This window comes from Rhinopithecus bieti, unplaced genomic scaffold (genome assembly GCF_001698545.2).
Source record: "Rhinopithecus bieti isolate Rb0 unplaced genomic scaffold, ASM169854v2 scaffold_41145, whole genome shotgun sequence".
In the NCBI taxonomy this organism is placed as follows: Eukaryota; Metazoa; Chordata; class Mammalia; order Primates; family Cercopithecidae; genus Rhinopithecus; species Rhinopithecus bieti.
In genome coordinates, this window is record NW_016817055.1 from 1,821,919 (window position 1) to 1,845,281 (window position 23,363).

A 23,363-nucleotide genomic window follows, 5' to 3' on the forward strand; every position below is an offset into this window, starting at 1 on the left:
AAAAAAAAAAAAAAAAAAAAAAAAAAAAAAAAAATGTAAACACTAAGTTTGGATAGGTGAGATGTGGTCTGAAAATCCTGGGCCTTGAAAACCAGGCAGAGGACTTTGACCTTGAGACTGTAGACAAAAGGGAACAGTTGTAAACATGTGAAAGACAAAGTAATAAGATAAAATTATTTGCAGAAGATTAGCCTGGTGATAGTAGCCAAGATAGTTTGAGGAGAGAAGAGAATGAATTTGAGAAAGTATTGATGATATGAAATAATAGGGCCTAAAATTGTTCAGGGCAGTGAAAACTGAAAGGAAGGATTAAAATACATTAGAACTTGCTGGACGTGGCGATCCCTGCGTACCTGTAATCCCACCACGTTGGAAGGCAGAGGCAGCCAGGTTGCTTGAATCCAGGAATTTGAGACCAGCTTTGACAACATGGCAAAGCCCCATCTCTACAAAAAAATTAGGCACACGGTGGCTCATACCTGTAATCATAGCACTTTGGAAGATCGAGGTGAGAGGATCACTTGAGCGCATGGGTTTGAGACCAGCATGGGCAACATAGCAAGACCTCACCTCTACTAAAAATAAACAACTAGCTGGGCAGGGTGATGCACTCCTGTAGTCCCAGCTACTCTGGAGGCTGAGGTGGGAGGATCACCTGAAGCTCATCAGGAGGTCTAGGCTTTGGTGAGTCATGTTTGTGGCACTGCACACTAGCCTAGGCAACAGAGTGAATCTCTCTCTATTGAGAGGGAGAGAAATTGCTGAAAGTTATATTAAAATTTAAAGTTTTGACTACTAGGACTACAGTAACAATTGCCACCATTGAATAATACATAATGTTCTAACATAGAAAATGCTGAAGTGTTATCTTATTAATCTTCATTACAGCCCTGTGAGGTAACATACCCCAGTTTCTTTTTTTCTTTCTTTCTTTTTTTTTTTTTTTTTTTTTTTTGAGATGAGGATCTTACTCTATCACCCAGGCTGGAGTGCAGTGGCGCAATCTCAGCTCACTGCAACCTCCACCTCTTAGGTTCAAGCGATCCTCCCACTTCAGCTTCCTGGGTAGCTAGGACTACAGGCACATGCCACCACACCCAGCAACATACCTTGATTTTAAAGAAAAGAAAGCTGAACCTTAGAGAAGTCATGCCACAACATATTTCGTGGGTTATAATAATGTTTGGTGGTAGTGATTTGATTGTATGTCTCTCCCATTTGATTGAATATTCCAGAAGAACAATTTTCTTACTTCACTCTGCTGTCTTTGGCAGAGGGATGATGAGAATTCTGCAGAGTGAAATATTTATTAAATCTTTAGCTAGATGGATGGATGGTTAGATGCCTCAAGGTTTACATAGCTAATGAAGAGGAATCAGAATTCAAATCTGGATTGTTTTCATATCAAACTGTATATTAACTAACATTACTCTATTTCTGCATCTGCAAGATTACATATAAGATGTGAGGAAAGTAGGGGCATGATCCAAAGGACATAATCACAAGAACGTCTTTATTTATAGCAGCATTCTTTAGGGATGTGCTTTCCATATGGGAGAGTTACTTATCTTGAAGCCAGTTCTCCATATCCCTTTGGGAGGCGAAGATGCCTATGATAGCCCATATTTGGCTAAGACCAATAGCAGGACACTGAACAGAAAGATCCAAATGAAAGCTGTGTCATACAGATCGTTTAAACACAGAGCAGCATGTATTTTATAAGCTCTGGTATCCACAGATCATGCTGACAATCTCAGATTTTGTGGTTTGCTTTTCTTTTTTCAAACAGTGCTCTGTATATTTAGGAAAAGGTTAGAATGTGTAGCATGAAACAATGTCTAAATATAAGCAATCAATGTGATTAACTGAATGCCCCAAATATGCACTGTATACGTATTTCTCAGGAAAGGCAGGCAATAAATACATATATTTTGTATATATCATCATTCTCTGAAAAGTTAGACAGTGAGATATACCAGTGTGTGATGTATTACACTGAAAGAATCTTTGCTTGTAGTCAGTAAATATTATTACTTAATCAGACCAGATTATGCTTCTAAAATATCTCCCTTGTCCCAGATCATCTTATTTTGGTGATAAATATTAGAAAAATAGTGGTTTTTTTTGTATTTTAATTCACAGACTTGTAAATGTGGGTCTTCTTGATTGAATACAGCCTAAGGAGGAGGATGTTAAGTTGAGGTTCTTTTGAGGGGAAGATATCATCCTTAGATGGGATTTAGCTTAATTGTGTACAACTTTAAAAAAAAAAAATCTAGGGTCATTACTTTTTATCTCCCCAAATTCTTAAAGGGAATTGTGTCTCCTGCAAAATATTGCAACCTACTGGCCTGTGATGTAGCCACGATTTGTGGAGCTATACAATTCCATGCAGTGGCCAGTCCTATGTACAAAAGAATGCTGGAATGATATATGCCTTTATGGTGTTTGCAGTAGTGGCAGGTATGTTTTGTAAGAGCTCAGAAGAGGTCTGAACAGGGATCTGCAGGGGAATGGAGTGGTCACGACAATATTTGTAACTGAGGTGGATTGCAAAAGAACCAGAGAATATACCTGGTGTAGAAAACACAACAGAGAAAGAAGAAATTGAGTGAAGGCACTATGAAAGTGAAGGCAAGGAGGCTAGACTGAGTGTGGAGTCACTTTACTCTGTGACTTTTGCTTGAATTAATGTAGGTTTAAGCCGTGCATCTTTAATAAGAAACTAACTTCTTTACCGGATTAGGGATTTAAAAGGATCTCTTTGTACCCAGTTGGGAAATGAGAGGTTGTCACATGCACATCCTACTCTATTAGTTCCACTATCTCTATGCTCTTTTCCCTCTGCACAAGAGAAATGAGCACATGTTTGTAAGGTTTACTCTTCAACAGCAAAGAAAAGTTCTTATTCACCCTTCAGTAGGCTCTTCATGAAAGTAGACAAGCTGTTGCATCACCAAAGACCAAGGAAGATACTCACTATTTTGGATCTTGAGCTTGACCTGGAGCTCCTGTAACCCAGTCACTAAGAAAGTATAACACGTGGTGAACAGCAAAGATTCTACAGTCAGATGGGCTCCGTTTAAAACTCAGTTCAGCCACCTTTAGTTATTGACCTTGGGCAAAGCTCCCCTCTCTCTTTGCTTTAGTTTATTCATCTATAAAACAGGGAACATATTTGTGCCATAAAAGTATTGAGAATTAAATGAGCTAATAGGTATAAAGTCATCAGAACATTACTTGAAACAGGGCAAGCACTCAGATGATAGCAACTATTAAAACCATAAAACATTTATACTCTAGGAAATCCAGCATGTGGTGGGTGTGTGGAGATCATCATGGTAAAGATTATTCAGCAGGAGTAATTCCAACATACAGTAGTTGAATGTGTACAGTGTGCTAGACTTTGGGATAATGGAGACACGGTGTCTGCTTGAGGCACTACAGTCTATTTTACAGGGTTATTGGCATTAAATTTGCTTTCCTAATATGTTTAGCTTACTGAATTGAATTCCCTTTAACTTACAGGAGGATGTTGACAAGGCAGTGAAGGCTGCAAGACAGGCTTTTCAGATTGGATCTCCATGGCGTACTATGGATGCTTCTGAGAGGGGACGACTATTATACAAGTTGGCTGATTTAATCGAAAGAGATCGTCTGCTCCTGGCGGTGAGTATTATCCAAGCTGGATGGGTAGCCAGAGCTCTCAAAAGCATTCAGTGTTTGAAATGGCAGGTTGTTTTGGTTTTAGTGATCCCTATATGCTCTCTACAAACAAAATGAAAACATTTGTTGTCCCAATGTATAGGCCCCTTAACATTGAACTTATTCTCAAATACTAATCTGCACTTCAATTCTGGATGATGTTAATTTCTGTTCCCATAATAGATTCTACGGCCTAAACTTTGGCAAACCCAGGTTAAACCAAATTTTAAAAATTTCTTTACCTTAAAACTTCTCAGAGGCTTTAATAAGATCACATGAAGTTTGAATCTCCTAGAATGATATATTAGGTTTTTTCAAGTATTTGACCACTGAACTCTTTTGATGGAAAAACTCAAGTTTGTTAAGGGTGCCCAAAATATTTCTCTAAAATAAATCTTATTTCTCATTAGTCTAGCCTACTAAGATATTTAATAAATGGTTACGTTTTTTTCTTCCTGAAATGTGTCTGTTCACAAGGGTCATAATTAAATGACGTTCTTTTACGGGTGAAAAGGCAAAGAATAAAAAAAATCCAATTATTAATGTGGTTTATCAAAATTATGTTTTATGAATACTATTTTGTGTGTTTATATTTTAGCAGTTAGATGAGTCAGAGCATAATATAGTTGGGGGAGGGTATTTCTTTTTTTTTTTCATCTCAATTGGGCATTATGATGAAGCCAATTAAAATAAACCAATACCAAGATCAGGTTTCAGAGCAAATTTCATCTTTAGAATCTGAAAGTGTCGGTAACAAAGAAGTCTACGTTTTAAAAAAATCAACATTAGCATCTATGGTTAATAGCAAGTATGGTTAATCAAAGAACCATTTATTACTCAAATATTCAACATAATTTGAAATACGCAAAAATTCAGAATGAGCAACTATGTGCCATAAAACTATAGTAATAAAAATGACCCGTAGGAAGAAAGAAGAAAATGCTAAAACTTGGTTTTTCTCAATTATCTGATTTGCTGACTGCCTGTCAGCATAAGATCCTATGGGGGGGAAAGTACAGGCATCCAAAAGTCACATTTGGTTAAATTTTGACGTGGTAGAGAGTGTAGTACAGAAGCAAATAGCTTTAACAGTTCATCACCTGTACATTTCTGCCTGGTAACCACCCCAGCAGAATATTAGATCTCAAAGAGCTTAAGGTCCTCCTTAAGAGGAGAAGCCAAAGGGGAGATAGGTCATCTTATAATGGTTAGGGCACATGACTAGAAAATGTTGAACTTTACCTGACCATTCAAATGGCAATTATGACAATAATGGCAACACTGGTAGTTTCCTAATTAAAATTCTGATAAAGGAAGTTCATGGTTGAAAAATCCACGAGTTACTTAAGTTTGTGTGAGTAGACTGTGTATATCCAGATGGAATGCAAAAATTAAAAATGAATACTGAGGCATCATTAATAGTTACGGACACTAAATTGTCACCCACAGTTGATTACAAAATAAGAGAAATCTTGTTGGAATTCCGATATGAGTTAGAAGACTAGGTTTCATTCTCACATGCTATGTATATATCAAATTGTGACCAATTTCTAGAAAGTTGGTTAGCAGGAGAACATTCAAAATGAGACAGAAAGAGCACTAGGGTTTAGAAATCAGAATCTCACTACCCTTTGTGCCCAGATCTTGCTATTTGACCTCAAGGAAGTCATTTTAATACTTAAAAGTGGAGGTTAGACAAGATGTCAAGATTTCTTCTATTTCAAAATTCTCTAGCACATGATTACTCAAAATATTTACTACATATTTTTAATCTAAAACTTTTATGGAATTTTAGATTTGGTGTTTGACATGTTTTTCAGACAATGGAGTCAATGAATGGTGGAAAACTCTATTCCAATGCATATCTGAATGATTTAGCAGGCTGCATCAAAACATTGCGCTACTGTGCAGGCTGGGCTGACAAGATCCAGGGCCGTACAATACCAATTGGTAAGTATCTTTGAGAAACCACTAATGGTGAGAATAGGAGTGAGGAGTTTACTATAGAGCTGAATAATTTCAAGCTCTCCCTTTTAAAGATGTCAACCAAATTAGGCAAAATTATTTTCCTCTTGACTTTGAGACAACATAGTTTTCGACTTAGACGTTTTATTAAAATTTGTAAAATGTATTTTAAAGTTGTTTCAGCATAATCATGAAGGTAACATTATAGATATTTTAGAAAATGTTAAACTAAGAACATTCCTATGGCCATAATAACTGATCTGAGGCATGCCTCTCTAAGGTCCCAAACTTTTTAAAACTGACCTCTGAAATTATTTATTTGGGTTTTATTCCAGTACTGATGTTTATATCCTTTCTGTAATGTAATTATTTAAGCTTCTTTACATGTTCCAGTATAAGTCAGTTATGGTCATATGTGCCTGGTCAAACTCAGTGTAGTTAAACCAGACTAATCAAACAAGCCAGTTCACACTGACTCATTTCAAGTATCTTCAAAGCAAGATGGGACTGTGTTTGCAGCCTGAGTTAAGGGTTTGCGTGTGTGTGTGTGAATCTGTATGTATGTGTTACTTTAGTGGGGTATGCACATAATATAGTAGAAATACTAAACATATTTCATGTGAAACATGAAAACACACACATTTAGGAAACAGTATGGGTAGAATTTAATTCACACAAACCTACGAGCTTTAGGAATACAATACCCTCCAGGACTGGCCCTGATGTTCACTTCCAATCTAATTGGAGCATCCAGGAGGTCAAAAGTGATAGCAGAAAGTTGAGAGGAGAGTAAGACCTCGGGAGTACTAAGAAATGTGGCTACTTTAGAACTGTCTGAATTTACTCTGGGACAAAATGGGAGAAGTCACTTAAAACACAAATAGATCTTTATGAAGAGATTTCTTGCTGAAGCCAGGAAGCTTCTGTGGGAACTAGAACAGAATTGAATGTCAAGCATAATGTGTCTCTCCGAATGACCACATTAACTTCAGGGCACATAAATTGGTCAAATTTAGATTGAAAATAAATGTCTTATACTCCTGTCATTTTCTTCATGTATTGAGAGAATTTGCTTTTATTGTTTGGTAGGCAAATAAAATACATTTTAGAATAAGTCAGCGGGAAAGGTTTATTACTTATAGGGAGATTTTCTTTTAATTCTACTGTTTTAATTTTACTATTTCTAAAATTATATTACAACCTTTAAAAGAATTCTCTTATTGGTAGAACTCTGAGCTACCAGAAACAAACTTGAATGTGGTTCTTCTCTTAGCCAGAGACCTCCTACTTCCTTTCTTGTCCCTTTTTTATAAAACTTTGAGAATAAGGATAATTTTCAAATCAGGCCTCCTAGATGATGAAAGGTAGAATTAATTATCTTTCCGATTTTTTCCAGTTTTGCATCTTTGGTTTCACCTAACTCAATTTTATGGTTCCTATCATTTCAAATTACTATTTTAGGGCTTCACTTACCATTTTGTGACTAATTGGAGATATGTATGGTCTCGATCTCTTGACCTTGTGATCTGCCTGCCTTGGCCTTCTAAAGTGCTGGAATTACAGGCATGAGCCACCACACCCTGCCAGATAAATGCTTTTAAAATTATTGTCTACATCTTTCTCTCACATCAGCCCCAAACCACCATTTTGTGAATGTCAAATACATTCACTTATATGTGATTATGTGTGTTTTATTTTTCAGATGGAAACTTTTTTACATATACAAGACATGAACCTATTGGTGTATGTGGCCAAATCATTCCTGTAAGTTTTTCTCCTATATAATTCTCAATTTTAAAAAGAAGAGTTCTTATTCAATCTAATGATGAAGCTTTCTCTAACACAGATGGATGCTTATGCATTTGTTAAATGTGGAGTAAATGTAAGAGTTGTTGAACTTGGTCTCCCTGTGACTAAACTTCTTGGATATGAATATAGATAGAAAACCTATCTATATTCTGGCATATCTCTTGAGAAAGTTTTAATGCTACATCATCTACAAATGTTATTGTTGTTTTTTAAAAGTTGTATCACGTACTCTTTATAAGAGCCATGCTTTACATGTATATGGCAAGGTGCTCTCCGCTGCACATCTGCAGGATAGCATTTTAGTGAAAGGTAGTAGAGCCTACTATTCTCCAGTGCACTTTCTCATTGAGACATCTCATCATGGAGAACAGTAACTACCAGAGTGTTCAACTCATGACAGACATTTTTTAATCAAAATGGAAAAAAGAATACCAGAGGCATTTGAAACACTGCATGGAATATATTTTACCTTTAGATAAGAGGCTCGGATACTCCATATTCCTCTTAGAGAAGGTAGCCTTTTTAAGAGAATTGTGAAGATATTTTAAGCCCAACAAACAGGAGACTATCTAAATGATTTTATTTTAACTGACATGCTTTAAAAGGCCAAACAAAAAAATGGCGGGGAAGTCCTTATGTGAAGAAATAGTCATGACTTATCTTTTGCTCCAACGAGACTGAAATATATTCATATCAATATTTTAGTGGAATTGTTTATTAATTCAAAAATCCCAATAAATTGATAAAAACTATATAATTATGAGCACTGATAATAGCTAATATGTACTACGTGTCTACGCTAGACGAGTTATTGCATTGAGCACCTGGCCCTCTTTCTTGATTAATCCTCAAGACAACCTTCTGAGGCAGAGAGGACTATTATCAGCGCTCACAGATTATGAAATCGGATACAGAGAGCATGTAACTTGTGTAAGTTCACATGGCTGGTCAGTGATTGAGCTGAGATTTGAACCCACGTACTTGGCCTCTGGACCCTGGACGTCTTTGTCTTTAGCAAGATATTTTTCCTGGAAACAAAAGCTACTGAATAATATTATTGGGTAAATAATTACAATAAATGACCTATGGAGGAGAGTAATCATCCTTTTTAAACATTTTTAGATAACTTACAATGTGCTTCATAATAAGCCAAACCATGCAGTGATTTTTTTTTTTTTCCTGGTAGAAAAAGAACTCAACAGCACTTGATTAAATTTTGAGGTTCTCTCCTACTTCCTTCTCATATCTCGTATCTGGTTTATTCAGAGCATTTTCACATTTACTAATTGCTTTTAGCAATGAAGTATAATATGCCAGATGATTTCACAAAACTACTGCAATTATTACATAACATCTACAGGGGGTGTATAATGTGGAAGTTGGATTAGCAAATATGCATTTTGCAATACAAAGAATCTATTGTTACATATTGCTTTCTAGTGGAATTTCCCGTTGGTTATGCTCATTTGGAAGATAGGACCTGCACTGAGCTGTGGAAACACAGTGGTTGTCAAACCAGCAGAGCAAACTCCTCTCACTGCTCTCCACGTGGCATCTTTAATAAAAGAGGTAAGTTTCCCTAAATTAAAATAAGCACAAGAACTCAAGAGTCGTAACTTACAATAGGAAGACCTCATTTGGTGCTACTATAAAGTACATTATTTACAGATGGCTCCTGTCCAGTCAGGGGAATACATTTAGCATGACTGCTGGCTGCAATTTCTGGCAGTCACCCCGATTTCATCTCTGCCCAAATGCGGACAGAAAGCCAAACGCAAAGGCTTGGTGTCAGTCATCTTGGGATCACATTTTTGCTTCTTTGTCCAACTCTCATGAATATAAATTCATGTTGAAAATTAATGTAGCATTCTTTCAAATGTTGAAACATTAAGTTGGTTTGTACCTGCCACTGATGGCCTAGTGTTTTCTGCAAAATTGTGTAAACTAATCTATGTAAGGTTGAAAGGGCCTCTATGCCAATATGCTTGTTTGTAACATTAGGCCACATTATTTCAAAACACTTTTCAATCTACTCATCAGTGGATATGTTTATATTCAGTTTTCTATTATGGTTTCCTCTGCATTTATCTTCCTGTTCAAAAACAGTAAAAGAGCACGTAAAACTTATTTTCATCAACTAACTAGATTATGTTAATATACTTGCAAACAATTCATTGTCCTTTTTTCTTCATCTTACCAAATCTTAAAAAACAAACGTTAGTCACTAGAAACTTAAAGTTACAAAACTGAACTTATCTTTTAAAATATACTTATTCAAATTAAAACAGGGAAAAGAGATGTCAGAATGAAACATTTTAATGCAAATAACAGGAAATTGTAATGTGCCAACTCAGTTCCCAGGCCTTCTACCTGAATTCTTTAATGAAGATTGAAATCAACTTGTGATGTTGAATCATGAATGGGATGACAGTACTTACTTAACAATTTACTGACTAAGTAATCCCAGTGGGAATTTGCAACTCAGCAGTCATGCCCTCAACAATCAACAACAGCTAGGAACTAAAAAATGTGAGATCCCTTCAGCTTCTTATTTTTGCTGATGGGAATAATAAACATGTTACTTTCTTTCTACATAAATAACTTACCAAACACTTTTTTACATACAATCTTTTTGAGTTAGCATTATGAAATTTGAAACAGCCATCACTGGGGCAGTGATTTCATAGAGTATGGACTTACCCTGACAAGCAATTGTCCCTCAATAATGTAACGCTTGAAGTTATTTTTTAAGTGTGCTTAGAAATGACACAATAAGACTAAAGAATAGAACCAGTTGAATGAATTTTTTTTTCTAGAGCATCTCATAAGGTTGGCATTAAGAGACAATCTCAATCCCCTACTCTCCTCTTTTTTAAATTAAATTCTTATATTGTAACTTTTAAACTTTTTACCTTTTAGGCAGGGTTTCCTCCTGGAGTAGTGAATATTGTTCCTGGTTATGGGCCTACAGCAGGGGCAGCCATTTCTTCCCACATGGATATAGACAAAGTAGCCTTCACAGGATCGACAGAGGTAATATTATTTACTCAGGGCAAAAGTTAAGAATGTTTTTATTGCCAGCTATGAAGTATGCTTTATGTAACTATTTTTGAGCCAACAATTTTAAAACAAAACTCTTTTAATGACTTGTTATTTCTTTTAGCCTTCAAATATATGCATAGAATATAAGCAGATGTAGTCTGAATGACATGATACACCAATTTAAAATCAGAATGAGAGTAAACTGTTTTTAGTATGTTCATTACTTTCTCTGATGAGAAATATGGCTGCTGAGACCTTGTCATATTATTAGGAAGATTTATAATAGAAAATTAGGCCATAGTGATTTGTATGAATGAATATGATTTTATCCTGTAGATTATGAAAATTAAATAGTACAGCCTCACCCTTTGCACCTCATTTGGAGGTGTCTTTCTCCTGGACATTCTGAAAGAGAGCCAGAAACTCAGCTTCCCTCAGTGGTACTTTAGCCTAGACTAACTTTTCTGCCTCTCTGGCTTGAACTTGACCATCCTAAAGGTGAAAGAAAAAGACCCCAACCACAAAGGAGAAGTGGCGGGCAGGAGGAAGGGCGGTCTAGAAGGTAAAGTTTGGGGAAATAGATCCCCATTTATTCATGATGTTCTATCCTAAGCAAAAGAAAGCAGTGGAAGAATACTGTACCATGAAAAAAAAAATTCTTGAGTCATTCTACTAGATTATGTGACTTTGTTAGATGCTTAATGCAAAAAATAATGTAAGCTGTTCATTGGTACACAGTATAGACAGTGAAGAGTGAACTTCACTCCATCTTAGAAAGCTGCTGACAACAAGAGATAAGGCAGGGTGTGATAAGGTACTAAGGTATGTACAAAGTGCTGTAAAAAGGTTCACAGGAAGGAATGATGATGTCCAAATGGGTACTAGAACTAGCTCTGGGTTTTGAGGAACTGTTACTTTTTTAACTTCCTGGAAGTTGAGAAGCAAAAAAGACATTCCAGATAGTGTGGTGAGCATAATTTGATTATTTTATAATCTTAATTATTTACTCCAATGTAAAGGCAAATTTACATGCAAACAGAAATGGTAGAAAATCAAACTTTATTTTCTTGATCTTTTAAAATGAAGTAAATAAATATATATATGTCTTCTTTGTTTTTCACAGACATAGAGTAGAAAAGGTTCACATTCTGCAAGTCCCTAACTGAGATAGGGAAAAGCAAACCCCACATTCAAGATTTATTGTAGACAAAACAAATGGGAATGTTCAAGATATGGCAATACATTTAAAACTGGTGACACCACAGGTTGAAATCATACCAGAGGAATAAAGGTGAAAATTCCTCAGCCTAGAATTCTAGATCCTCCCCAATAGGGAATCCATGTACCTGTTGGGGTCTAGATCAAGCCTGTCCAACCCATGGCGAGGAATGGCTTTGAATGTGGCCCGACACATTTTTTTTTTCATTCTCATCAGCTATCTTTACTGTTAGTGTATTTTATGTGTGGCCCAAGACAATTCTTCTTCCAGTGTGGCCCAGGGAAGCCAAAAGATTGAACAACCCTGGTCTAGATCCTATGCCTACTTGTTCTCCAGGTCATCTGGACCAGGAGCTACTGTTTGCTGATCTCATCTTCAGCATCAGTTTGTCTTTGCTCATCCATGATCCCCTATAATGTTGGAGGAGCACTTTACCTACCTTAAAAAAAATCCCTGGAGATTAAAAGTCTAGAAAATATCTTGGTTTAAATTCTGACTCTACCCCTCCTAGCAGTGTGTCTTTAAAAAGTTAAGTAGCCTTACTAAATTTGAGTTTCTTCATTTGTAAAATGGAGATGAGATCAACCTTACTGAGTTGTACAGAATAAAATTAAATGAGCTAATGAGTAAAACATTTATCACCCTCCTGAGCACTCAGTACATGTCATATTTCCTCTTTCCTCCCATACTTTTTAATTTCTCACACTAGTTTACACAGTGTGAGAAAAAAGCTTCCAGTTCGAATATTTCTTTTTCTCCATCTCTGCCACTCTGCCCTATCTCTTCCCGATTATTCCATATATCTTTTCATTCCCCCCTGCTTTTAGTTCATACTTGGCCATAACCTACTCTAAACTTGCTCCCACACGTTCCCTCTCTGGCTTTCTCCTTGCCTCTACAGATCCAAGAGCAGAGCAGCCTAAATTTTAAAACACCCCATCTGAGTTCCCATTGTTCACCACATACAGTAACAGTGCATGCTCATTGCTTTGTTACATGTCTCTCTCTCTCTCGCTGATTATCCTCAAAGACAGTCTTATTCATGGTTATCTCCAGAAACCATCACAGTAAGAAATTGTAAATAAGTATTAAAGAATTAAATGTGAATAACACAATTTTAGGAGCCACACAGAAAAACCCATCTTACTTCCAACTCCTGGAACTTAGTTCCACACTCCCTGGAACTTCTTTCTGGATTTTCTTTTAACTTCACATTTGTTGCTTGGCAGATATTAAGGAACTTGATAAATGTCATGAAAGAGGCAAACAAGGCAAACAATAGACTGTATCCTTTGTGTTCATTGTAACAGTGACCCCCATTCTAACAACACTTTTGGCAAGGTAAGAATTTTGTTTTTTTGTTTTTTTGTTTTTTTTTTTTTTTTGAGACGGAATCTTGCTCTGTTGCCCAGGCTGGAGTGCAGTGGCACAATCTCGACTCACTGCAAGCTCTACCCCCCAGGTTCATGCCATTCTCCTGCCTCAGCCTCCTGAGTAGCTGGGACTACAGACGCCCACCACCACGCCCGGCTAATTTTTTGTACTTTTAGTAGAGACAGAGTTTCACCATGTTAGCCAGGATGGTCTCAATCTCCTGACCTCATGATCTGCCCACCTCAGCCTCCCAAAGTGCTGAGATTACAGGCATGAGCCATTGCAATGTCCCATTATGTTCATGTAAAATAGAACTCTACCCACGTTGTGCAAGACGTAATAAGTTAGACCATTTTCATGAGCATTTGCTACTTCTGCTCCACATGACAATGCCACAGTATCATGGAATACACTGTTTACCCATAGTCTTAACAGTTCTTATCTTTTCTTCATTGCATACTCCTTTGAGAAAAACGATGAACGTAAGGGAATGAAATATAAGGGAATGAAATCATGAGATAAAAATTAATGTCTCCTTGTTTTGACTTTAGCTAGACTTTTGGGAAAACTCAAGCCTTTTATTTGCCATCTAAACTTGTGCCAAGCAAAAGCATAGCCTTTCTTTCTCATTCATACTTCTAACCATTCTTTATGCTAGTTCTTTTGACGTCTGTTACTTTTACAAAAATATCTCTGATTTTATTCCCTTCTCCAAGACAAAAGTTATCTACTTTAATGGAGTTTCTCCAGTAAACCTAAATTAAACAAATAAAACATTCAGAAAGAATTTGGAGAAATCAAAGGGTGATGGGCAAGGAAGTTAAATTAAAAACTATTTAACACCTTAAATGAAAATTCAGTTTCTGAAAGTGGTCATAAGAAGTGTATTGTGGAATGGCATGTAAGAGAAATTTCAGACAGGATTTCCCTAGTGCAAATCTTCTTTTACTTTAGTTTTTATTAATCTACTTTTAGGGGTTTGATTTAGAAACAAAAAATATTTAAATAAGATGAAAACATTAGCATATTAATGCCCTATTCTGTAATGCACAGTAGCAGTTAGTTCAGTAACCACATAAAATCTAAACACTCACTAAACATCGATTTCTCTCTTGTTCAGTTGGGATAGAAATTTTTTATTAAAATCTGACATGTGGAGTAAAAAAAGAAATTTAGAAAATAAAAGAAGGAAAATAGTGAATTTCCTTTACAAAAGAAAGGCAAAGAAGACGTTGGTGGATTAAGGCTGCCATACAAATAATAAAAAAGAAATAATTGTAGAATCAGCCAAGTTTTTAGAGATAGAAAAACCAGAAACAACTATAGTAAATAATCTTGACGGGAAGTTATCCACAAAGGAAAAAATAATTGAAAACAGTCTTCCTCTGAAAAGAGCAAACTAGCATTAAAGATAAAACCAGAACTGTAGGATTCCAGCTAACTGAAGTAGCTGCACAGATCCCATTTCTTTCATCCAGTTTCACTGTTCAAAGGTGTGTGTGTTGGGTGGGAAGACGGAGAAAGAAAGAAAGAGACTGTCAATCCACAGTTAAATGAGCCTTCTGTCATAGATACTAATGAGGAGAGGCATGCAATGATACGTTATTGTTACTGCTACCGTGGAGTTAATCTATTTGGGAAATGTATTTCTATACAAATGATACAATCTGAATCAGACTCTGAAGGAACCTTCATAAGGGTATTTGGGAGACTAGGGAAAGAAATGGTCGTGTCATTTCTTCTAGTGTCTGACCTAGTGTCATCAGAGAAGGATTTAAGGAGAAGCTAAGATATGAGCTGGACCCCTAAGAAGAATAGAACTTGAGGCAGTCCAAGTTGGGGTGGACAAATAATGAGAAGAAGGATGAGATTTGAGAGGTAGTGAATATGTCAGTTTGATTGGATAGAGTTATCTGGATGCCAGAAGAGGGATAAAAAATGAAACAGCTAAGTTGCGACTGGCTCATGATAAGTCTGGTCAATCTGTAGAGAGATGAAATTCTGATTAAAATTAAAAATAACCTGTGTAGCCATCAATATGACTTATGTTCTATATCTCTGCTTTCTTGCTGATGAAGAAAAATCAGCATTTTCTGATTCCTTTTATGTCTATATGCTTGGACGAGGGACCTTTTTATATCTAAAGTGCCAAATCTTTAAAAATGCCATTTTGCCGGAGAATCGCTTGAACCCGGGAGGCGGAGGTTGCAGTGAGCCAAGATCGCACCACTGCACTGCAGCCCGGGTGACAGTGTGAGACTCCGTCTCAAAAAAAAAAAAAAAAATGCCATTTGGTGTTTCTCCCAAATGAAATTTTACCGTGGTACAAACATCACATAAATTTAGAATGCTAAATAAACCTGTGTTCATGAGAGCAGGGTAAGCCTCCTCCTTTGTAATGCTCCCTTTCAGGTCGGCAAGTTGATCAAAGAAGCTGCCGGGAAAAGCAATCTGAAGAGGGTGACCCTGGAGCTCGGAGGAAAGAGCCCTTGCATTGTGTTAGCTGATGCTGACTGTGAGTAGAAGCCACTTTGTTATCTTTTCATCCTTCATCGTTTTTGGTGTCTGATAATGCCAAAAGTGAACTTGAACTTTCAAAAAAAAAAAAAAAAAGTTTGCTTCTAACATCAAAGTGTAAGGAATTAGAGTCCAGAATTACTCTTGAAAATCTCTTAAATCATCCTAAAGTTATAACACATAGATAATAGGCATAATTTCTTCCTGGTTTAGAATAGATTGCTATCTCCTCAGCTGAACCCTAGATGATGTAAACATTTTGCATTTAAGTGCCATGGTGTATTTTTAAAATCCCGTATCAGTGATTATTAACATTTCATTGAGCTAATGAAATACTTCAGAATGGGACTTGGATAGAAACCAGCTGAGAAGACAGCAGTTTCACATTCGCCCTCTCCCTTCACTCTGGGTCATACACTCATTAAATGAAATGACCAGAGGAAAATTATACCTAAAATTTAATTATTTTTTTCTAGTAAGTATAGTGAAGTTTATGTATATTAAACCTACAAATTTGATGTAACTCCACTATATAATATTTTAGGTTCATTCTGATTATATTACCAAATAGAATCTCCCAATTATTTCCTAAATAGAAGTTAATTAGGAGAAATGCATGGTCAAACTTTCTTTTTACTTTCACAACTGCATAATCTGTTTGAGGCTGTAAATACAAGTGGTTCATGGAATTAGCCTATGTTGCTGTTTTGATCTTAAATGAAGTATTTTAGAACACACTACATTATGAAATAGTCTATAAACATGACAGGTTTCTAATTTTACTAAGACTGTCTGTAAACTGCTTCTGCTACAATTTGAGCAGATGTAATTAGTTCACAAAATAAATAATAATAACAAACAGTTGCTATAACATTGAATTGAATCTTCAGCATTTAGAAAATTAAAATGCAAAGAAAATTTTATTCTTGTTTAGAGTCTACTAATGAAGCAACCTATTTCTTCCTTTTAATGCACCTTTTATCACCTAAAATAAATAAGAGTTTATAGGCACATATGAAACAATACAGTATACTTTAGATAAATTTTGAAAATGTCTTTGCTAGAATAAAATCATAAGGTGAGTGAGTGATTCTAAGTTTAGTGTTTTTTGTTATTTTTTAGTTATTTTTATTTTGTTTTTCTTTCCCACAAAGATCACATGGCACTCTACTCCATTGAGTAGAGTATTTAAGAATCTTTTGAAATTATTTAATTCAATAGAAATGTCAGGTTTATTTATTATCTGTTTAAAATCTGGGGCCTGAAAGAAATAATCTCAGTCATCTAATTGTATAAGTGGAGATATTTACGTAAATCATTTCCAATGAGATTTGATCTCATGATGAAATCTACATTCTTGGTGATGTCCATATTAAAGTTGTAATAGTAACCACTATTTTTTCAGATTCTATATGTTGCTCTTTTTTCCATGGTAAATGGAGGATCAGAAAGATTAATTTGCTACCTGGCTGGTAGGAGGCAAACTATATTGAGCCCATGTCTGACTCTACCACTTATAATTTTTCTTTATCTCCATGTGCGTCTGAGAAATATATAAAATACATAATTTTTAGAAAGTATATCTTTAATGTGAATGTCTTCTTTGCAGTGGACAATGCTGTTGAATTTGCACACCATGGGGTATTCTACCACCAGGGCCAGTGTTGTATAGCCGCATCCAGGATTTTTGTGGAAGAATCAATTTATGATGAGTTTGTTCGAAGGAGTGTTGAGCGGGCTAAGAAGTATATCCTTGGAAATCCTCTGACCCCAGGAGTCACTCAAGGCCCTCAGGTAAGTAATAGAAAGGATAGCATTTTCAGGGCACAGGAATAAAGTATCTTCTTTAGACCTAGATTTTATTGAATAAGATTACTTCCTATCTGCACACCTTCCTAGGTAACAATGCTGTGCCAGTTTGGTGATAAAAAGCAATCTAACTCCCAATGATAATGGAATCATCCTGTTTTTGTGTTGCCCAGTTTTCATCCTAGAAACAGTTTACCAGTCATGCTGGGAATTAAATACATGAGGAAAAATAACAAATGTTCTAATTTTTTTGCTTTCCTCAATCTGCACACCTCTTGATTCCTATATACAGTTTTCTGTCCGCTTTGAAGTTCTTATACCTTCCTACCATTTTTTCCTCCTCAATCCTTCATCTCAGCTGCCATCCTAAATCCTCTGCAAGTCATCAGTTACTCTGAGTCCCTAATGGCAGTATGGGGTCCTAAAAGGTCCTGAGTTTCCTTTGTGGCAAACTTTATTTCAGTTGTTAAAGCCCAATTATTCCCCTAGGCACTCAGTTTTCTTTGTAGACTTTATTATCAATAAAAGTCTCTCTCTCTCTTATCCAAAGATCACCTTTCCCCTCTTCCTAGCATAGTTCTCTGTTCATTGTTTGTTTAAGCTTCTGGATCTCTGGTTGTGAATTTCTTCCTGCCCTTTGGGGTCTTGTTCCAGAGCAGTGATTCTAAACTAGGGGCAATTTTGCTCCCTTGCCCAGGGAACATTTGGCAATATTTAGGGACATTTTAAGTTGTCATTACCTTGGTGAGAAGGGATGGTTCTACAAGGATCTAGTGAGTAGAGGCCAGAGATGCTGCTAAACATCCTGCAATGTACAGGACAGCCCCATGACAAAGAATTATCTGGCCCAAAACTCCAACAGGACTACTGCCGAGAAGTCCTGCTCTGGAGTCTAGACATTAAGCTTAGAGGCTCTATTCTTTCATAATAAAGGTTTTATGCTGTTGTGTGCTGTTAATTTGAAACCAAACACTATTCTTGACTCATTCACTAACCCAAAAGTAAATTCAATTAACTAAAAGTTAGTGAATGTTGCTATCAGCTAAAACTTGAGATAGGTACCTGGCAATGCCAAAAGGAACAAAGAGGACTTGATCCTGGACCTCATGGAGTTTACAGTCTAAGTAAGTTAGACAGTCTTGGATTTTTCTGTTCATCTCAAGACATCCAACTAGGAAAATCTTAGGACTTAGGCAGTGCCACATATTGAAATCGAAAAGCCCTAAAATAACTGGCAAGTGAGGTAATACTTTGTTTTATCTTAATCCCATTATATTTTGTATTTGTCTTTGAGTTTAATGAGTATGTAAAAGTAGTTGCCTTTTTTTCATATTTGGTATATGGATGCCAAGAGACACATTCAAATCAATTTTGACTTGGTCTCCCGTTTCAAAAAAGGATGGAATTCTAAGTTTTTTCTTGTGATTATTTTTCTCTCTAAATATCTATTTATCTATCTAACTAAAAGTGAAGCACTTTTCTTATTTTATTGGTGGATTGGTAGATGATTGATTAAATAGATAGATCTGAAGAGAAGAGAGAATACCTAAGATACCTAATTGTTGGGCAGTACTTTCCTCCATTAGGACATCTTCACAATTCAACCAAAGACTCAAAAATTGAGCTGGAAGACCTCATTGGTTTTAAGCTAAGGATAAAATAGACTTAAAAATTCCTATTTGTAAGATTCTAATGTATATAATCCAGTGACCTGATTAATATAAGAATTTAGTTTCTATAAATGAATAGATTTTTATCACAAGTTGCATTGAGTCAGTAGGATAGATAAGTAGGTATGTTAGAATTTGGAGAAACAAGACTAAAAAGCTCTGGGCTCCTTTACCATTAAATATTCATCTGTTGTTAGGAGAAAGAACTTATGCAAAGGGGACATTCATTCTCTAAGCTTTACCCTATTGCCTCATCCAGGGGTGGTTGAGTGAACTGAGGCTTTTAAATACAATTATACAATCTTCCTCATTAAATATAACATCAAAATGGTTACAGAAAAAATAATAGTCAAAGAGATTTGTTTTGGGGAAAAAAATTAAAGTTTAAAAAAAATTTAAGATTACAAATTTAAAGTATTTGGGGTTAGAGCAATTACAAAATACATATGTGTGCTTTGTATATTTGTATTATATCTGTGTATTCATGTGTGTATATTTTTTCATATTTCAAGTGATTTTCCTACTTGATTTTGTAGAAAAAAATGTATTGTCTTAAACTTGGAAAATTAGTATTTTCATTTGAAAAGAAATTGTGATATCCACATAAACTGTATTAAAATTATCACAGAATAGCACCTTATAATAATGTGGAAAGATGGACTTTTGAGTTACAGGCTGGATTTAAAATCCAACCTCCCTGAAACTATTGTCTTATGCGTAGAATGGGCATAGAAACCTCAATCTTCTGCAGTGCAATTGGATAATCTATAAAATGCATCCATCAGAGTGCTTGGTCCACATGCTCAAATGTCTAGTAAATAAATAAAAATTACATGCTTCCATTTATACCTATGGTGACAATTATCATACAGATCAATGACTTCTATATCTATTCATTGCTTTTGTTGATACACGGTTTCCGAATAATTTTAGAACATCTAAGTGCTTTTTCCCAATTCATCTTCTTTAACCCATTAAGCCTAAGGAATTAAAGAATTTACCCATTCAAACACATTAAAATGTTTCCTTTGAGACTGCTACAATATCATGACCTACCTATTACATTTCATAGACTAGCCCATAGGCCAATGGCCCATCACATAAAAGAGCCCCAGCTACATCCTAGCATTATTGAACAGTCCCTGGTGTCCAGAAAGAAGGTCAAGTTTATATATTGTCAATCTGATGCCTTCTGAAGAAAGTTTGTATTTGTGGTGAATCAAAATTAGCCAGAAAAAACTGACCAGTCCCTAAGTAGAGCTTAATTTTGTGTTTGTAGTCCCAAGCTCCATCACAGTGTTCCTCAGTCTTTCCTGTGCCTGGGGATTCAGTAGATCTGAGGTGGGGTCAAAGAAGCACATTTGGCTATCAAATGATGCTGCAGCTGCTGGTTGTAGGACCACATCGTCACTAGCAAGGCACGGAAGTACAAAGGCCTGTAGTTTTATAAGTTAGTGACCATCTAAGTTTTCCAACAAATAAGTCTTTTCAGCCCTTTTCTCCAGTGTGTATGCAGGGATTGGATTGGCACTGGTTATTCAATGTGGTCACAGGCAGGAAAACATGATGACTTGGGAAATATATCTTGAAATAAAAACCAAATATCATGATGTTGAGGGCATAGTCAGATTAATATGTTCTAATAAGACAGAAAGCTTTATGTGGAGGTACATGCACCCTTGACTATTTATTGAGAAACTAGAATATCTTACCCAGGCAGAATTTATCTCACCCCACCCCTTATTCTGCTACTATTCAACCTATGTAGTAATTTAAATATTTCTTCTTAACACTACAATTTCCTTAATCTGCTAGAAATGAACGAATATTTTCCTTCTGAGATATTATATTAAATATTGCACTAAAGACCGTTGAGCAACATTGTACCAAATATTGTGCCAAATTTTAGAAAATAGTTTCTAGTTTCAAACAGTGCTTAATCTAGTTAGATATGGGGGTTGGACTGTGTCCAGTTAGAAATAACTTTATGGAAGCCTTTTCTTGGCTTTGGAAGATAGAGAAGATTTGCAGAATCAGAGAAAGTGAAACATAAAATTTTCAAGCAGTGGGAGGTTAAACCTGCAAGAGCTTCCACCCTCCAACCCATCTTAGCTCCTAGATCTCCTGTTTTTCCTTTAATCCTTAACTCCTGCTACACCTGAGATAGGCAGCCCTCAGCAGTGACTTGGAATCCAAGAGTCACCCAGTCATTCAACATCACAAAATAGAAATTGAGACAAAAATTAGCCCCCGATTTCAGTGCTTGAAGGAAAGGTATGTGTTCCTGGTATTCACAACCACAACTCTGAACTCATTTATTTTCCTTTTAAAAATAGCGTTTAAATAAAAACCATTTAAGTTCTGTAATACCTGGCATCTATTTAGATGTGGCTCATTTAATAAAGCAGGATGGTGACGTTCAGGACAGGCCAGAATTCGAAGCAAACCTACCTACTGTCCCAGTGGGACCAGAACTGGGAAGGGTGCCCAGACTATGGTCAGAATGGGTTCTCCAAGGGCATCGGACGGGTCAGATGGGGTGATTCAGAAATGGGGAGATCAAACAGAGGCTCGGGAGTCTTCTAAGAACAGTCTTAAAGCATCTGTTTCCCAACAGATCTAATTAAACCCAGTATCAAAGTTCTCTTTTTCTCTTTTCCCTCCTTTCATTTCAGCCAGGACAATAGGTTCCAGGTAAATGTATTCAGATTAACAGGCATTTCTACCAGAGAGAATAAATGATGATTGTGTAAAAGGTTTTTATGTGTTTGAAGTGCTGAATGCTTTTCCTGTATAACTATAAAACAAATGTTAAATACAAATATCTATCTTCAAGAGATTTTTCCCTAAAAAGTCATGTGAAGAAAATGTATCCAAAGAATGAATCTGAGCCTCTGTTAGCTGTTTTGATTCAATATCTGGTTTAATTGCAATATTTTAGCATTTTGAAGCCTTTGTTAACAGGCCCAGTAATGTGTTATCTTTACAAGTGACTACGTTTTTTTCTTTTCATGTGATATTTTTCAAATAGATTGACAAGGAACAATATGATAAAATACTTGACCTCATTGAGAGTGGGAAGAAAGAAGGGGCCAAACTGGAATGTGGAGGAGGCCCGTGGGGGAATAAAGGCTACTTTGTCCAGCCCACGGTGTTCTCTAATGTTACAGATGAGATGCGCATTGCCAAAGAGGAGGTAAATGGTTTCATTCTGTTCTGTTCTTTTCGTTGCCATGTTTCGTCTGTATGTGTGTATACAAGTGTCCATTTAAAATTCCCAGCACTTTGGAACATCTTTCTCTGTTAATGTTACTCTTTATTCTGTTCTTGATAGAGATTTAAGTTATTTGTGATAGAGACTAAAAAATACTAAGGGATCCATGGGGCCAGCCACAATTGTCCAGCCAACACAGTTCTGGATGCTTAACAATTTTTAGGTGCTGCATTCACAACTTTAAAAAAAATGAAAAAGAATCCTGTCATTTGCAGCAACAACCTGGAAAATTTATGCTCCATGAAATATGACAGACGTCAAAGGACAAATACTGCATTATCTCACTTATATGTGGGATCTCAAAGAGTAGAACTCATAGAAGCAGAGATTGGAATGGTGGTTACCAGAGGCTTGGGGGAGTGGAGGATGAGGGTTGGGAAATGTTGGTCAAAGGATTCAAAATTTCAATTAGGAGGAATAAGTTCAAGAGAGTTATCATAAATATCCTGACTGTAATTAATAACAATGTATTATACACTTGAATATTGCTAAGAGAGTCAATTTTAAGTGTTCTCACCACAAAAGAGATAATTATATAGGTTCTACTTTCTGGTTCCATGTTTGCCCTATAGCCTTTTTCTATATAACAGCTATCCATGTATTTGAAAACAGCATTTGTCTCCTCTATCACTCCCTACCTTCTATGTGCTCTTGGTCCTTTCATTCTTGCATATCTTGATTAATACCAGATAAGAGGTGGAAAACAATCTTCAATTAAGGAAACATTTATTGTGTTCCTATAATAGATTAATATGTAAGAGAACTGCTAGCTTGCTACTTCAAAGTAGGAGCCTGGAGCTATGTGCTGTGTTCAATTAAAATTACGTAAAATATGAACACATTTATTAGAGTAGCAGCTGTGTATATGGTTCCTACATTCAAATATGATTCGATTTATAACGTTAAGATTTGCACTCAACCTCTATTGAACAGTAGCCCCTCCCTTCTGACACTTAAATCAGTGGTGAACACCAGAAAA

General features: G+C 36.0%; 1 protein-coding gene across 2 annotated transcripts in view; it reads left to right on the forward strand.

Moving 5' to 3' along the window:
• The window catches only part of ALDH1A1 (aldehyde dehydrogenase 1 family member A1), a 61,692-nt gene that overhangs the window by 27,900 nt on the left and 10,429 nt on the right, over positions 1-23,363 (forward strand). The window contains exons 3-10 of one of the 2 annotated variants that reach the window (XR_001882187.1): positions 3,529-3,669; positions 5,526-5,655; positions 7,373-7,434; positions 8,920-9,048; positions 10,399-10,512; positions 15,527-15,629; positions 17,241-17,425; positions 22,142-22,306. Coding sequence is in view for 1 of the 2 variants with exons in the window: in XM_017855782.1 (XP_017711271.1) it covers positions 3,529-3,669; positions 5,526-5,655; positions 7,373-7,434; positions 8,920-9,048; positions 10,399-10,512; positions 15,527-15,629; positions 17,241-17,425; positions 22,142-22,313 (1,036 nt within the window). In the remaining variant the exon portion in view is untranslated. Of the gene's footprint in view, positions 1-3,528; positions 3,670-5,525; positions 5,656-7,372; positions 7,435-8,919; positions 9,049-10,398; positions 10,513-15,526; positions 15,630-17,240; positions 17,426-22,141; positions 22,314-23,363 lie in introns of both variants that reach the window. The other variant, XM_017855782.1, reaches the window with a different exon arrangement.